General features: G+C 43.7%; 1 protein-coding gene across 9 annotated transcripts in view; it reads right to left on the reverse strand.

The window, feature by feature from the left end:
• magi2a (membrane associated guanylate kinase, WW and PDZ domain containing 2a) overlaps positions 1 to 17,381 on the reverse strand; it is a 218,581-nt gene that overhangs the window by 38,835 nt on the left and 162,365 nt on the right. For all 9 annotated transcript variants that reach the window (XM_056367116.1, XM_056367115.1, XM_056367114.1 and 6 more), the window contains 4 exons: positions 12,489 to 12,546; positions 11,094 to 11,215; positions 8,554 to 8,736; positions 1,375 to 2,058 (listed from right to left, as the gene is read on the reverse strand). In XM_056367116.1, coding sequence (XP_056223091.1) covers positions 1,375 to 2,058; positions 8,554 to 8,736; positions 11,094 to 11,215; positions 12,489 to 12,546 — 1,047 coding nt within the window. The remainder of the gene's footprint in view (positions 1 to 1,374; positions 2,059 to 8,553; positions 8,737 to 11,093; positions 11,216 to 12,488; positions 12,547 to 17,381) is intronic.

A 17,381-nucleotide genomic window follows, 5' to 3' on the forward strand; every position in this document is an offset into this window, starting at 1 on the left:
TGCTCACTGACAGAGACACGGGCAGCCTAATAAAGAAATAAATGGCAATAAATCTATTCAGAGGACGGTGCTGACCTTTGTGGCTGAGTCTCAGCGGTGTCTGTGGCACCAGGCAGTTGGCATGATGACTGCTATGTGACATTACACAACACAAAGAGGCGAAATACAGAACTGCATAGTGGTTCCACAAAAAAGCAAAACTCAATCCCGTGAGTTTGTGGGTTTAAAGTTCAGGTGTCTTCACTTAAGAGGATGCCAGGATAAATCTAGGACAGGTTAACTCAAAAGAGAAGCGTCATTTAACAACATTTAACGACACTGTTCCAGAGGCTGATCCTATCTGCTCGGCTGATGAAGAGAAGCTGTTGCTGTTTCTAGATTTAATTAAAATCTCCGACGTTTTTAATCTTCGATGTCGGTGCTCCGGCTGAGTCATCGCTGGCAGATGCACTGCCGCCGCAATTCAAAAAGAAGCAAATCTCAGATTGCTGGCGGATCACAGCAGGTTTACGCACAACTTATGTTCTGTCACTTGAGCCGCGCACACATTTAGGAAAGACAGTGACAGTGCATCTTTTCCTCTCTTGCTTACAGTGTCAAAGACGTTGCCATTAGAAGTAAACTGTCTGAAGGTTTCAGCCTTTCTGAGGAAGCGAATGTAGATGTTTAAACACACTCCGCACACTTCATCTCCCTCCCAACACACCGCACACGCACTCAGAGAGCAGAAAACAGTCGGCTTCCTGTTGAGTCTGCAAATAACGACCCTGTGTGTGACTCACGAGAGTGAAGTGCATAATTATGATTCTCTTAGGGACACATGTTCTGAAAAACACAGGGCAGAAAGCACTTCAGAGCCATTTGCAGTCCATCAGTATTTTGTTGAAAACTGCTACTTTTGACATGCGATAATCTGGGGGCTTTTATTTGTGGCTGGAAAAAGAAGGTAAAATTTATAAAACTGTCATGATAAAAAAACAAAAAACTCTTCAATAAATGGATATTTGTTGACCACTAGGAGCTACAGCTCAGTGAGCAGAGTAAAGAAGTATGTATTTAAATACGGTGAAATAAAGCTGTTTTTCTCTGAGTAAAGAAAAGAGGACCAGGAAGGCCACTCGAGATGAGCTGCGCATCAGTCAGCCATTGTTGAGCACTGCAGAGCTGTATAATAGGTTTCTGTGGTCTTTGGATTTGACCACACATACAGACACACTTAGCTATAATGGTAAAAGATGACATAGATGAATAGGCAGGCAAATATGCAGCTAGAGAGACAAATATGGAGTAGATGTGGAGAGATTAAAGCGCTCCTGCTGAGCCAGCCATCTCCCACACACCATCCCTACCTGCAGCCGCTTGAGATGCTCTTACCTGTTCCTCCTCTCTGAACCACCAGGCTGGTCTCAGCTCCAACAGCACACTCCTTGAGCAGCTCCACCACCTGGGTGTGTGAGAATCCCTGAACCGGCTGCTTGTTAATCTCCACGATCAGATCTCCCTCACACAGGCCCGGGCAGCCCTGAGGCTCCAGAACCTGTTTAACGCGCTGGCCCGTGGCGCTGTCCGCTATAGTGAAGCCAAAACCGTCCATACCCTTCACCATGGTCAGTGTCAGCAACTCCCCCTGGGTCGCCCCCGACGACGCCATGGAAACGCTGTCAGGAGGCGTGGTGCCGGTGGTGGGAGGAAGGGATCCATCTAAGTGGGTGTCGCCCGGGTGAGGCGGGAGCAGCTGCTGCTGCGCACCGACCTGGTCCTGACCGGGGTCCGTGACGAAGCGCGCCGTGCGGGAGAGATAGTCCAGGTAGTTGTCGTAGCCCGTCCTGCCGTTCACCATGATGGGTCGCTGCTCCATGATGCCCAGCGGGGAGATGATGGTGGTGGTGGTGTTGTTGTTGGTGTTGGCGGCTTCCTCCGGGTCGTAGGGCAAAGGGTAGCCGCGGCACAGGACGAGCGTCACGCTTTGGCCGATGGGCACCGACTGAAAGAGCTTAACCACATCGGCGTGGGTGGTGCCCAGGACGCACACGTCGTTGATGTAGACAATGACATCACCTGCAGATTAAAGAGTGGACAGGGAGAAACATGACAGTCAGGTGTGACAGCTCAACTCTATGTTGTGTGATGTGATCTGAATCACCTGCAGACACACACAGGTGTTTTTAATTACTCTCGCAGGTTGAAGTAGGGTGGAGCTATGCTGGTAAATTTGTGATGTCATCAAACGATGGCCCCATCAAGCCCAGTTTGTACACGCCCACACACAGTCCTGAGATTTTATTAGGCAAATAACAGAAAACACCTGGGTGAGTAGGAGCTTTCATATCTCCGATTTAAGCAGCCAAGTGACCAACTTCCACAATATGCTCCTCTGGTAAAGCATCATGGGAGCTGCAGTTTTTTGAATGCTGACAAACTGACGACAAGGAGTTCAAATTCAGGACGCCAAACACAAGGAACATGTTTGACCCTTGCAGCAATGAAACGAAGCTTCACTGAGTTACAGCCGGTGGATGGTGAGTTGATATCAAGGGCAGTATTACAGAAGATCTTATCTCTTATCTCCGTCCCAGATCCCAGATATCTATTGATCTGGATTCAATCTTATTTCATCCTATTTTATCTCAGGTTAGGAAATCCTAAATACTTAATCCAACATTGATTATCAACTTTTATTTTTGTTACCTAGCAACCAGCGCTACTTTCTTCATCTCATCTAGTTGAGGTATTTTTGTAACCCATTATATTTTTCTCTTTGAAACGCCCCTCAGTGAATAAGCTCCTCCATATTTCCCTGGTTGTGTAGAAGCAACTAAAGAGCAGCTGTATGGATTAAACCAGGTAGCTAAGTGGTGGAAAAGTGAAAGTTAAGACAGCTTAACAGTTATCCTAAAGTGAGGAGAGTTTAATTAAGATTTTGGGAAGTTAGGGAACTCGTGTAACACACTTTTCCCATCTTAATTACCATAATTACCAAACAGTTAAGACAAGATCGGCAGTTTAGGAAGTAAGTCTGAAATACGGCCCCAGGACTGCAGGTCTCTAGGGCTGTTCCAGTCCTCGATCAGCCGAACAGTATATCAGCACGGTCTCTCCTTTGCTTCCCCTTACAGCCATAAACCATATCTACAGATACACATTACCACAGATTATGTCTTATCTGCCTTTCAAGTGTAAAATAGTGCAGATGACAAGTGGCTAAAATGTTTGCCTTTCATGGCACAGAGTGCTTTTATTTGCTTACTGCAATATACTGCACTGTAGATAAAACCTAGCTGACAATTAAATACTCCCACACAAAGGAGCTCCACATCCAGCCTTATCTTTGCCTCAACCAGATTACTAAATATAGTGTTTTGTGCTCCACTGTGCAGGCACCATGCAGGTTTTAAAACACTGCGCAAGTGGGAACACACGGCATGAACCATAATAAGGTCTGACAAACAGCCTTACCTGGGTTGATAATGAAAACACTTATTTTCTAATTGCAGGCATAATTGTCAGGCTATTTAGAGAGAGGGCAGGGAGAGTGTGTGAGTGTGTGTTGCGAGGACAGAGAGTGAAAAACAAAGATCCTTCATGATTAATAAGCAAAGCGTGTACTTTAGTGATTGGCCCTCACCTTGCTAACCACAAGCTCCATCCTTTCCAATTTTCCTAAAACGTGAGCCGGAGACTATAATAGCACTAATGGCCGGGTCAGTGACACGTTTTCTATAACAACATGTCAATTCATATCGATTTCCTGCAGTGATTGCTGAACTGGAGCCAAGCGTCTGACCCCTCTGAGTGACAGCAGCCAAGGTAAATGGAAGTTAAAGGTCCTATATTTTACATTTTCCGGTGTTTTATTTTGAAGTGTTGACATCCATAAGAAGATGTATTTGTGGTTTTAAGAACCAAAGAGCATCTCAGTGTAGTTTTTCATCTCCTCTATCGGGCTTCTCTCTGGAGCTCAAGCAACAACAGGCTCTGAGCCTCTCTTCTGATTGGCTGACTGTTTTCTGAATGATCAAATAGAAATGTATCAGATTTCAGGTAAAACACTCAGAGAAACTAAATCCTGCAAGGTTGCAGGGTGGGTTCGGGTGGGCGGAGCCTGGGGCATGGCTGAGGGCGGTGACTGCCTTGTTGTGCCATCACAAAGTTAAATAAGTCCTGACGGCTTGTTTTAAGGCTCAGTTTCTGAATACAGGCTGTGTGCATTTCTTTGTGGACTGAGCGCTTTGATACTTTCACAGTATTAATATAGAACCTAGACCTGCTTTATAATCAAGAACGAGATGGAAATATCACTTTACAGAAGATGGGACCTTTAAGATATCACAGAAATAGTCTCTCTCTCTCATTGTAAACTGTGTTGCGGACAAGCGCTCCAAGTTTTAACGCTCTGGCAGTACCGGCAGAGCGAACTCACATCTCGAGGCAGCTTGACGTGAGGGAATTCTTAATTAATCCGGGTAAACTCGGCCGACATTTGCCTTGAGCGCTGGTGTCAGAATCAATAGTTGAGCACACTGGCAGAAAACAAATGATGGTATCCTGACCTCGTGGTGCCCTTGCCATGCCCATATCTCTCATTCTTTATGACCAGGGAGGAAATGGAGAGAGAGAGAGAGAGAGAGAGAGAGAGAGAGAGAGAGAGAGAGAGAGAGAGACGGAGGGCATCAGTTTGTTTTACAGATTTTGAGATATAGTATCAGCTTCTGACGCTTGCAGACAGCTCAGCATCAGAATACAGTGGAGATGAAAGGACTTCTGTTTGTGTTGGTCAGAGCATTTACAAAATTACGTCTGAAAGACTCAAGAGCAACATCTGTTTCAAGACAGATCGCTCCTGTTATTGTGGATTAGCTCTTTGGCTTGTGATCCAAATTTCACTCACGACTCCTTATCAGTAGTTACGCATTTCTATGAACTGTGAGCACCTTGAGCAAGGAGGAATTTTTACCCGCTCATGTTGTATATACATTCAGTTTTGAGTTCTGCCTCTCTTGTATTTCTAAAGCAACAAAGCAAAAACAGAAACCTGTAGCAACAAACAGCCTACTCTTTTCTCTGTCCATGGTTTCAAAAAATTTAAACAGATTTCAAGCAGACAGGGATTTTAACATTCTCATGTTTAATTTCAGTCATTTTTCTGAACAGTATTTTACAAGAAAAAAATTTTCCTCTTTGCTATCCTGTTAACATCTTGCAACTCTCAGATTCACGCTGTGACCCCTCGAGGGTTCTCAACGCCCAGGTACTGCTTGGGATAATCTACAGAGCTGTCTGTCAACAGGTATTAGCATTTCTTCAGGAGAAAGTAGTTTCTATGAAAGCTCTCAGTGAGGTCTGAGGATTATAAAGAGTAACTAGAGCCACTGTTTCTCTGACATTCTGCTGTTAATTCACAGTAAGTGCTGTGAGCACCACAAATCACATCCAAGTGACAGAGATTTCAAAACTAGACAAGGCTGGGTACTATAGGGCTTTTGTAATTTGGCTAAAAGGACCCTTAGTAAACACATATGGTCACAAACAGAAGCGTGGATGAAAGGGAAGAGAAATGGACACATCAACAGTGAGAGAGGGCCGAGACAAAGAGACACTCATGGCCACCAAACAGCCGTCTCTCCAACCATTATACGACCTCCTGCAGGTCCCTTGTATACTGTAAATCACACTGACCTTAACTGTAAACACCACACCTCGCTGGGACCAAGGCCCACGCTCGCAGCGGCCACTTCATCTTGTTAGTCATCTTGTCCCGCCCTTGCATATTCCTTATGACATATTCATCTCCGGCTAATGGTGCGTTCAACAGTCTGCGGACGTAATGAGAGGTCTCGGTGGCCCCGCCGAGAAGACGAGGCCGCGGCAACAGAGCAGTTTAGATTCTCAGCAGGGTGTGCGCATTTTATTAAGTAATGATCTTTAGCATGTGCTGCTAACTAGCTTGCGACAGACAGTAATAACCTTGTGTTTCTTCTGAGGCTGAGGAGCACATTGTTAACTAGCTGCATGAATTTGTGGTGTTGAAGGTTATATTAACAATAAAGTCCTGATTAGCACATTCAGAGTATAATATCACACTCTTCTGCACCTCTGAAATCAAGGACCAACTATTTTCAAAAGAACTAAGAATTATTATTGAAAAATTCTAATGTAATCACTCTATATTGAAATTTGATATGAAATAAAATAAGGCTTTTTTAAGATTTACCCTAAGCTAAGCTAAACCTTCAATTTACACATTAGTTCATTTCAGTTGTGTGTTTTTATAGGTGCTCTTGATGAAGAATGTATAATAAATTGAATAAATTGACACTGGATCAGTTAAAATGTCTTTTTTCAGTGTCTTATCTGAGATGAACACACATTGTAGTGTATGGACACAGTTGAGCAGAGTAACCCTCTGGTGCTGAATGAGTGTTGCAGCAGTTAAGACTCCCAAGTCTGAAGCATACTGTACTAACAAACCCACTTGATTTTTCATTAAACACTGCCTCTGGCATCCAAATTAAGCCTCTCCACTTCAAGCTAACGCAGCTCTTTGCTCTGTATTCCACAAAAATATCATGGCTAATGAACCCAACACACACATTTCCTCTACAGACAAAAATAAATCCTACAAAAAATGTAATTCTATGAAAAACAGTACATTTCTACATAACTGCACTGCATGTGTTGGAGCTGTTATACATCAGAAACTTAATAATAATAATAAGTGTTTGAACATGTTCTCCCTGGTTGTGTAATCACGTCGTGGAGACAGCCAGGAGGGGTCACGCAGGAGAAAGCCACACAAATTATCTATGTGGAGTTGGGAATTTCACACCTCTGCAGGCCTGGGTTTCCTTAGTGTGGGCTCTGTGATCGTGCTCGCTCTGCCACTGCAGAAGTAGGACACAAAGTCTGGGGAGGCAAGGGGGGTGGGGGGGTGGGTTGGTGGGTTGGCGGAGTGGAGGGAGGATGGCGAGGCAGAGACGGAGATGAGCTGATGGGAGATAGTGGCGGCGCGGAGACAGGAGGTGAGGAAATAGAGAAGTGGGAGGGATTTCTTAATTATTTCTGGGGAGAGTGTACATGACAAAAGAGAGGGGAATTCTAGATGGGGGGGGGGGGTGTTTCATATGCAGTATAGTCAGGAGAAGCTTTATTAGTCATTAACGGCTCTATTGTGGACTGCTGCATCCACACTTTTAAAAGCTGGAACTACTGCCTTGTGGTTGTATGTTTCCAACAAGCAGTCATGTTGCACTTTACATCCACGTCTCTCCAGACTCATATAATATATGTTGTGAAGACTTTGTGAGTTATGGCCAAAAATGGGCTTTGTGCGGTCACAGTGATCTCGACCTTTGCCCGCTAAATTCTAATCTGTTCATCCTTGAGTTCAAGTCGATGTTTGTGGCGCGTGTAATGAAATTCCCTCCAGATGTATCGCATCCACAAGAACGGGACTGACATGAGATCACAGTAACCTTGACCCCTTGACCTCGCTACAATCGACTCAGTTCATCCTGAGTCCAAGTGAATGTTTGTGCAAAATAAGAAAGAAATTCTCTCCAAGTGTCAATGAGATACGGATGGACAGACAACCTGCAAACATAATGCCTGAGGCCACAGCTGTCTGCGCCGCCGAGACGTAAAAAAAAAAAAACATTTGACCCAATGTTCTGAGAGAAGTTATCACAACCACAAGGTAACATAACCAGTCAAGTGTATTTTGAAGAAGAGTATTCACTTTACTAAAGAGGAACGTCCCTGAGCAGCGCACTTCCTGTGATAAATGAGCACTACAACCTCAGTGTTTGCTCCGGCGTTTACAGATAGAAACATCATTGCATGCAGAGAGCAGTGACAAAACCTGCTACTTCTTTTCCCTTGACCTTTACTACAGATGGTCTCTCTCAGAGTTACTGTGTATATGTGTGTGTGTGTGTGTGTGTGTGTGTGTGTGTGTATCAGTGCATATATGCTGCAGTCCCACCCCCATGTGGCCACAACCAGGAGTTATTGTGCTCAAAGTCCCTTTCATGATTAATGGAAGAACAAAACTCTGCAGTCGGTGCGCGCCCGTACACACACGTTTATGGAGGAATAGTGCAAGCTTGGCAAGCTGCACCTGCAAACACACACGCATACACCGAATTTGCATTATTGGTTAGTGTGCGTGAATGGGGAAACTGCACTTTTGGTCACTTCGTCTTAAAGAGGAAGTTAAATACATCTCTGAATAAACTGCATATGCACATGTGCAAAATTGCACTAAACCTTTTTTTTTTAGCTGTATGCCGATAAATGGACCAAAGCCACATCTAACTGTTTGCTGACATTCACAGTGATACATGACCTGCTGAAAATTATGTATTTGTTATGTGTAAATACAAGTATCTGAACTGTACGACCTTAGTTTGTTGTCCTACACGTGACGCTTGCTCATTGACTCTGTGTGTTCTCATGAGGCTCATGTGTTAAGTATTTTACCCTGGCAGGTATATAAAGATCTTTCCTGGTTAAATAAAGGTCCCCGGTTGCATTTCAGCCGAGCCTGACGCTTACCTGTGGCCATCTTTCCGTCAGCTGCAGCAGGCCCATCGGGGATGACACTCTTGACCTGGAGGAATTCGTCGGGCTCGTCGCCTCCGATAATAGTGAAGCCGAAGCCCATGTTGCTCTTTTGGAGTGACGTGGACAAGAAACTGCCTTTCAGCTGAGTGGGGTCCCGCGTGAACAGCGGCTTCTCTATAAAGGACACATAGATGCGCAAATTAACCAGATGGAAACATCAATACTTAATAGGTTTTATAGCAAAGACTGAAAGGACCTGGTGCGGGGCAGTGCTCACAGGGTGGGGGCATGGGTAAAGCTTATCCAGTAAGATATGGGTGTAGCCACAGGAAAACTGGCAGGGTATGATCTTAACTGCAAAACAGCAAACTTGGACAGAGGTGAGGCTGGTGGTGCTGACAGATGCAGGTGTGGTTCAACAGTTTTGGCTCCAGTGCAAAGTAAAAAATAAGAAATCCCTCCTTGCACCCCCAAAAACACGGCGGTGGGCAGAAGGGGTGCAGAGAGCATCAGTGGTGCAGGTCTTCAGTCCTGCCCCGAGGCTACCAAAGAAGCAGCAAAATATGGCAAATGACATGCTGTCAATTGGGGATCAGGTCCAAGAGAGGATGCTTGGGAGGGTTAAAGGGAGAACTGGGAGATTTCTGGAGGAGGGAGAGCTGGGAGACGTCTGGAGGAGAAGCGCCTTGTGTAGGAATGAGAGGATCTCAGCCAACAAGCTTAGTCACACTTAACCAAGTCCCCCATCTTTTCACCTCGGAGAGGAGACGTGGCTAGTGTGCTAGTTAACATCCTTTGTTTGCCGTCACTGGTCCAGACACAGACTGAGTGATTACACTCTGTGCCTGCCTCTGCCAGCCGATAAGACATGTCATGGTACACGTTCGTCACACAAATCCCTCAACTGTCTTAAGGGAAAAGCTTGCTTACGAGCTAGCATGCTTACAGTAAGTCAAACGAGCGCAGGCAGCCATGAGAACGACAGTCAGCCTCCTCTGCTTCTCTCTTGGCCTACTTACTGACAAAGTGCCACAGGGAGAGGGGGCTACAGACAGGCTGCTCTAGCACCACAGCGCAGGCGGAGGTGTGAAGTGGCTGATGCTGCTGCTGCTGCTGGTGGTGCTGGTGCTGGTGGTGGGGGCACATATTCATCCGCCGAGTCAGAACGCGCCTCAGTGGGGAGACGTCGGCGGAGGAGGAGGACGTAGTGTATGCGGCGGCCCTGCGACCCAGAGTTGGCGAGTGGGAGAGGTCGCCGAGGCTGTGGCAGCGCTCGGGCACTGGGCCGACCTGCGCGAGGGGGGATCTGGGGAGGGTGGCACAGGGGCTGACATCCTCCACTGGCATCAAAGTTTGGAGAGAAAAAAGGAGGAGGAGGAGGAGTAGGAGGGAGGAAGTGGGGAGAGGGAGGAGAGAGAGCCTCACTGGAATGTACACAGAGTGTAACCACGGAGACAGGCTCTCGTCTCAGAGCGGTGGACTACTACGTTACTACGGAAACAAACCTCCACTTCACCAGTCCAGACAGTCTTTTTCTAGCAGTACATCCTACTGCTATGGCTGCTGCAGAGTGAGCACTGGAATCAGGCAGCAACAAACCAGTCATTAAACAAAACAGTGAATCACATTCAAGCCCACATGTTCACTTGGGAAGTGCAGCAGTTATATGACCGACAAGTGTTATTATCAGTCTCAACAAAACACAGGCGAGTGAACTGTCTGCTGCATCCTACTGTCAATCGCCGTAACAGTCCTGTTCCCTGCGTGAGTCCTGAATTGTTTGGTGTTGAACAGATCAACAATACACCAAAATATTTCAGTTGACACATGATCAAAAATTGGAATGGTTATGGACTTTTTCATGTGTTTCATAAGTTTGCTTTTATTTTCTCACAAGCCTGGAAAACAATTTTTCAAAGTATCAAGAAGGTTTTCAAATTTGTTTGAGTTAGTCTTTAATTTAGTTGAAAATATTCAAGCAGCTTTCCTGATCTGGTTTAATCTGTGGTGTCTTGTAAGCCCACAGTCGTATGCACGACACTGTACTTAAACCTTCGCTGATTCTTATGAAGAATTCACTCCAGCTATTGAAATTAATTTGTGTTCATTTGTGTTACTCATTAGACACTTTCAGAGCTGTAATTAATGCATTTTGTGAGTGGATACTTTAAGGTAAACCCCAATTCTAAATGAATAATCCACCAAAAATATATGTTTATTTACTTTTAAGCAGCTCTGGTTATAATCAAACAAACAAAAAAAGCGTGACAAATCTATATATATCAAATTGAATATACTATCTGAAGCTAATGAGAGACTTAAGGAGGCAAATAAAAGTAGTTCAGAGACACTATTTCTGACAGGGAACTGGAAGAGTTAACAACATAATACTCATTATTCATATACAACCGACTGAGCTATAGTGATTATTGTCTACAAAGATACAGATAGATTATGAGCATGACTACAAATCGCAAGAAATCACCTGGGTTTGTTGTTCAAAAGCCCAGACACCAGTGAGGTGGTCTTACCTCTGTAGATGGTGGGAAGGGGCAGTGAGGACAGACCCTGGCTTTGCATCTGCTGCTGCTGCTGGAGTCTCCTCTTAGCCTCCAGGACTGGGTTCTCAAACTGGGTCCTTCTATTTATATGACTACGATGATGAAGAAAAACAAAACAAAACAAACAAACAAAAAAAACAAAAAACAGGAGATTTTCAGATTTCACGATGTCCTGCTGTAACTTCACTTAGCCCTCCCTCTCGGCAGAGATCAGATCTAAAAAATCACTTGCAGCAGCTATTGCTGTGATGATTAATTAAATGGCCGGTCCCCACATTATGTAACAGAGCTGCAGAATGACTTCGCTGAGTATAAAAGAACAAACGACTGATTCTGAGCTTTTCTTCCATCTCATAACCAGAATTATGTGAATCAATGACTGGGAGGAAACCTGCACATGAAACAGTGATTTCCTTTAACGTCCCACGTCGTTCTTAATTTAGTTTGCAAGAGGGAAGATAGTCAACGACTACAAATACTGTAATTTGCCAGTGTGAAATAATTAGTCATCATTAGATACTTCCCCTCACTCTTAGAGACTGCATTGTGCACTCACTCACTCACACACACACACACACACACACACACACACACACACACACACACACACACACACACACACACCATCTTTCTCTCCTCTCCTTATCTTTTAATGAACACCCCAGTATGACACTGATAATTACAAAACAGCGAGTATACTTTTTACATAGTTACATAATTTCAAGATCTGACAACTTCTTTCATGTTATTTACATGACGGCGAATCGGCACAATAAGAGAGAGAGAGAGAGAGAGAGAGAGAGAGAGAGAGAGAGAGAGAGAGGGGACTGCAGTATGTAAGGCGGTGTGTTAGTCAAGTGTCATTCTGGAAGGTTTTCTTAAGCAAAGTCAAGCCAAATGACCCCCCCCCCACTGTCTAAAAATAGAGCCTCGTCCCTCTGCCCCAGAGTGGAGAGCATCCAGCCAGAGAAATGACACCTCAGAACATGAGGGGAGACGCAGTTCAATAGCGAGGACAGGCTCCTGCAGCAGTGGCAGTGTAGATACACGGTCGTGGATGTGGATGAAGAGACATGCAGAATGTTTAAAAAGAGATTTCAGCTCATGAGCTAATCTACAGATATAGATGCGCTATGAGTGCTTGAGACGCAGTGATAACACAGAAATATGGATAAGCACACACAGACAAATAACCCCCCCCCCCCCACAAACAAACAGAGAGCCGTCAGCAGGCAGACAAAGGGAGCAACCGCTTCCTGGCTGCAGCGCCAGACTGCTCCTAATAAATATGATTAATACAGCACCAGCGGGCTACATTGGAAATCAAAAGCAAGCCATTACATATTAAAGATGTACCCGACTTACTCGACATAGTAGCTGCCGTAAATGGGGTCATCGATTTTCTCCCAGCCGTACGGAAGCTCTGTAATAAAAAAACGAAAAACAAAACAGCAGTGAGACAACAATAATGAAAGGCTTATTTATTCTGTGATCTTGCAGCAGCATATTGATCTTGCATGAGAACACCTTTGGAGCAGAATTAGTTCCTTTACTGTCGGCGATTACCAGGATTTTGATGGTGCAGTAACATGTTAACTGGAGGGACTGCTGTTCTTTCTGAGCAGGCCGCATGTTCAGGCTTGTGAAATCTCATCTTTTATAAAAATTTGATAGTGACAAGACATGAGATAAAAAAAACACGACTGTGTGTTTTCTCAGCAGCTTGTCACATTGATTGATTTAAAGAGGCTACTGGCTCTTTAATGCTGTGCATCAAATACATCCCTCTCCAAGAAAAAAAGTTGCAAAATAACACCAAATATTGAGAGATCTAGTGGCTGAATTTTAATCGGTTAAATATTTATGCCCCGCATCTTCTCCATGCTGTAAATGTTGTGTTTTGATGTGGGAACTTTGCATAGATTAACAGCTTGAACTAGAACAAGCACAAACTCTCAGGGTGTTGAACACTCACATTATCAATTGGCAGATATTTCTGTTGGTGTGTAACAGCTTAACTCCGAACGTTTCAAGCCAAAGACTGAATGCAATTACTGTCAAATAGCACATGACAGTCAGTTACCGACAAATGACAGACAGATCAAGCACCGCTAGTGTTGTGAGAAGAATTTGGATGACACATAACAAAGTATGAATGTCAGAGCTTGAACTGTGCTTTCAAATGGCTTTTTAAAGGGCACAGTGTGCACAATGACATGAAACAGAGAAGCAGTTTTCACTACTACCCTTAAAGGTCCCATATTTGACACTTTTTATTTGAAGTGTTGATCAATCAGGGGATATATTTGTTGTTTGAAGAACCAAAAACCATCTCAATGTCGTTTTACATCTCCTCTCTGGAGCTCTAGTAACAACAGGTAGGTGAGCCAATCAGCAGAGAGGCTGAGAGCGGCAACTGCTTTGTTGTGACATCACAAAGTTACAGCAGTCCTGACGGCTTGTTTTAAAGCTCAGTTTCTGTGGACTGAACACTTGGATACTTTCACAGTATTAATATAGAACCTAGACCTTTAAATCTACTTTATACAATATGGGACTTTTAAAGAAACTTGAGTAAAACATTAGTAAATAATAACTGGTGTTGTTATGACATGTATTATGCCACTAACTGTGACTCCTTTATGATCTCTATTAAATATATCAAATACTTTCTATTGAAAACATTTGCCCCATTTTTTTTCAAAGCAGTTATCAACATCAAACTTCCACACAGGTCTAAAGAACAGATGCGGAAAGTCCTCCAAACGTTGCCCTATGTTCTTAGTCATGTGTTGTGAACTCTCCACACAAGGATCCTGGACGAATTCACCACAGGAATACTTCATAAACTCACATTACCATCCACTAAACCAAATTACTTCAAATTCGACAACAATTTTCATTTCTGTGAGGGAATTTTCTGTCATTAAGTCTTTTCTCTTTCATTTAGTCTGTATTCTCTTATTCAGGGTATTGATGCACACAGGTCATTTACTATTAGTATTATTAACAAACTGCCTGTGTCTCAGTTAGTCTCTGGAACAGAGGTAATTGTGATTTACAGTGTACGCTAGGTAAGATTTATGGATGCAATAGTCTTCACACATGTATGAGCTTCAGGGTTTAAATACGCCCCTCCAGAGAACAGCTTCAGAGAGATTTGGCGCATTACTGGTCAAAATGTTGACTGTACTGCTCATCACGCTTCTTCTCCTCGATGCATCGAACATCAATGAAATGCTTCTGCTTGAGACATCTGAGTCTCCCGAAACAGCAGCTCACAAGATTTTTCCATCACAAATTGGCATTGACGGCAGAATCCCAGTAGAACTCCGACTGGTAAGAGCAAATTTAAAGTTTGTCCTTTGCTCTTGCTTTGCTGCGTCTTTGTTTGACAGGACCATGGAGAAGCTGTGTGCATTTTCTGCAATTTGTCTGTTCACATTTTAATTAATCAAAATTGATAAATGATTAAATTATGATTAAAGTGAGCAGAAAAAGAGAGAGAAGTTCAGTCAGCTTGAATCTGGCTTGACTCAGTGTGATATTATTATGCTGCCAAGTTAAGTTAAATGTCAGTGAGAGCGGTTGGTTGGTTAATTTGAGAGAAAAGTGGCGTGCGTTTATTAACCCCCACAGCAGCATCATAACGGGGGCAGTTTCCAGGGCAAATCTGGGTTGGGCCCCGGCTACCCACAGTCTGGGAGTCTGTGTTTGTCGATAAAGTTTGGTTCTGTTGTGCCTTTGATAGCCTCAGAAGCCGAAGTGCCCTTTGGTCGAGTTCATTTTGGAGACTCGAGAGATTTTATCTTAATCTCAAATTGCTACTCTTGATGTCGTAGTGAAACAGAATAGACGTAATGATGATGAAAATTCCCTCACAATTTCTAACAGGAATATTCAAAAATGTATGAATGGATTCCCTTCTTGAGAGGGGCATGAATGTCTGCAACAACTTTCCATCAAACATTTGTTCAGACATTTCAGTCTGGACCAACCGACACTGACGCACCTAGAGCCATTCTGCTTGCCTGGCTAAAAATGATCTGCAGACAGAGTTAAGAGGTTTAACTTAGCATTTTCAAAGTGGCCTCTAACCCCTTCAAAGTTCTGTATGAATGCAAAGACACAAATATCTCTGCTCTCTCAGCCTCTTTCTGTATGTGAATTGTACAGAAGAACATGCTGCTTTTTTTCCTCCTTCAAACCCCCGACAGTCGCCAGTAACACTGGACTGGATTTTCAAAGTTTTCTAACCACATCTCTTAAAAACATGTCTACAAAGACTTCCCCCTTTTGCTTTTCAGGATATGAACAATTAGCATTTAAAGCATATTCCCACATGTAGACTCTAGTGTTTTAGCATAATAGCATGATCATTCAAAACCAAGTTGGGTACATAGTGAGAGAGGCTCTTGTTAAAACAGCATGAATCTAGCTGAATCTAGCACAGAGCTTGGGGACAGTGTGTTCCAGTACAGCTCTGCTGAGAATCACACAAGCTTTGATTAGTGACAATGCGAAGTTAATCAGGATGAGAGCGGAGATAACAGCAGAGAAAATGCTTCCTAATCAGAAGAGGAAGCAACCAGAGGGAGCGCTACAGCGCCTCATGCTCCCTAAGACCCTGCGGCTGGTTGAGGGCACGGCTGCAGCTCGAGAGAAACACATTTCAAGAGCTGTACACCACAGATACTATTCTGTATGGTCATTGCATACATGTATTATTATTCCTTGGCCTAGTTTACAGACTCAACAGAGTGCTGTGCATACTCCCATCCCTCCCAGTCCTCCCACGCAGAGCAGAAATATCTAAACAATGCTGGTGCAATGCTCATGCACGTGCCATATGCTTCCCTCAACCCCTGCCCCCATCCCCTCAAAACAAATTATTAAATTTTCAGTAGGATGCACTATTTTTTGCCTGCACACTCACTAAAATGCCTACTTGCCACACACACACACACACACAGTTGTGAGTGATATAACAGAGTGCTGCGAGCAGGTTGACAGCCCACGGGAATACCTCCTGTGAACACTGCAACATTCCTTAGCCCCATCTCCACTCATTAAATATGAAAGAGAGCTTTTCATGTTCTCACCTTTACACACATGCACATATAAACACACACACATTATGTTACTTACTTTACAGCCACACACACACACACACACCCTCTGTATCATTTTGCATATGCACAAACACACACACACACACACACACACACACACACACACACAGGAGATCAAAGGGCTGTCATGAATCTCAGCAGTCTTCTAATTAAAAGCTTTTCTACTACAATGTCCGCTGAAAGAACTGCAGGAAGCCAGGAATGACTCTGCTCTCAGTAACAAGATAAATGAAACCCTACAAATCAAGCTGCACAACATACTTAAAGGATAATCGTGTGATTTAAGCCATCATCATCATCATCATCATCATCATCATCATAATCATCAGCAGTTATGAAACGAGAGCGGTCAGATGATCGGACAAGTTGGGAAGAAGCCAAGCGGATTATCTAAACATCTACAGTCGGAGGAAAAGTGAGATCACCTGAGATAGTTGCCAGAGTACTAGTGTTTCTTTCCCCTGTTGGGCTTCATGTCGCTCTGTTCCTAGATAATCATTTTGAGAAATATGCTTAGTCGCCTTTCTGGCAAGAGTTAGATGAGAGGACTGATACCACGCTCATATCAGTCTGTTAAGTATGGAGCTTAAGCCAAAATGTGATTAGCTCAACCCAGAAAAGGACTGGAGGCAGCGGGGGAGGGGGGGAAGCAGCTACAGTCTCTTTCTGAAGCTAAGAAATATGCCTTCAAGCATCTCTACTGGTGTTCATTCTTGAGCTTTATAGACTCTGCTCAGCTTATTGTGTTTTAAACTTTGGATGGAGCCAGACTAGCCTCTTCTCCCTGCGTCCAATCTTTCTGTTAAGCTAAGCTAATCGGCTCCTGGCTCTAGCTACATGCTTAAAAGCTACAAATGACAACTTAAAGCTAACAGTAAACGCTAAAACTTAGCATAGAAGTAGCACCGTCAGAGATAAGTCAGTGAACTGACCCTGAAATATAAATTAAACATCAATTTTTTGTAAATTTGCTGATATTGGCTAACATTGTTAGCTATACTATAGCCATTAGCTAACATTTTCATAAGACACTGGTCAAACCAGAAGTTCATGAAGCTCAAAAATCATGAATTCAACTTTTTATTCTGCGTGAATGAATGTGCAACATCTTTCAAAAGGTAAACAT

This window comes from Seriola aureovittata, chromosome 22 (genome assembly GCF_021018895.1).
Source record: "Seriola aureovittata isolate HTS-2021-v1 ecotype China chromosome 22, ASM2101889v1, whole genome shotgun sequence".
Classification (NCBI taxonomy): domain Eukaryota; kingdom Metazoa; phylum Chordata; class Actinopteri; order Carangiformes; family Carangidae; genus Seriola; species Seriola aureovittata.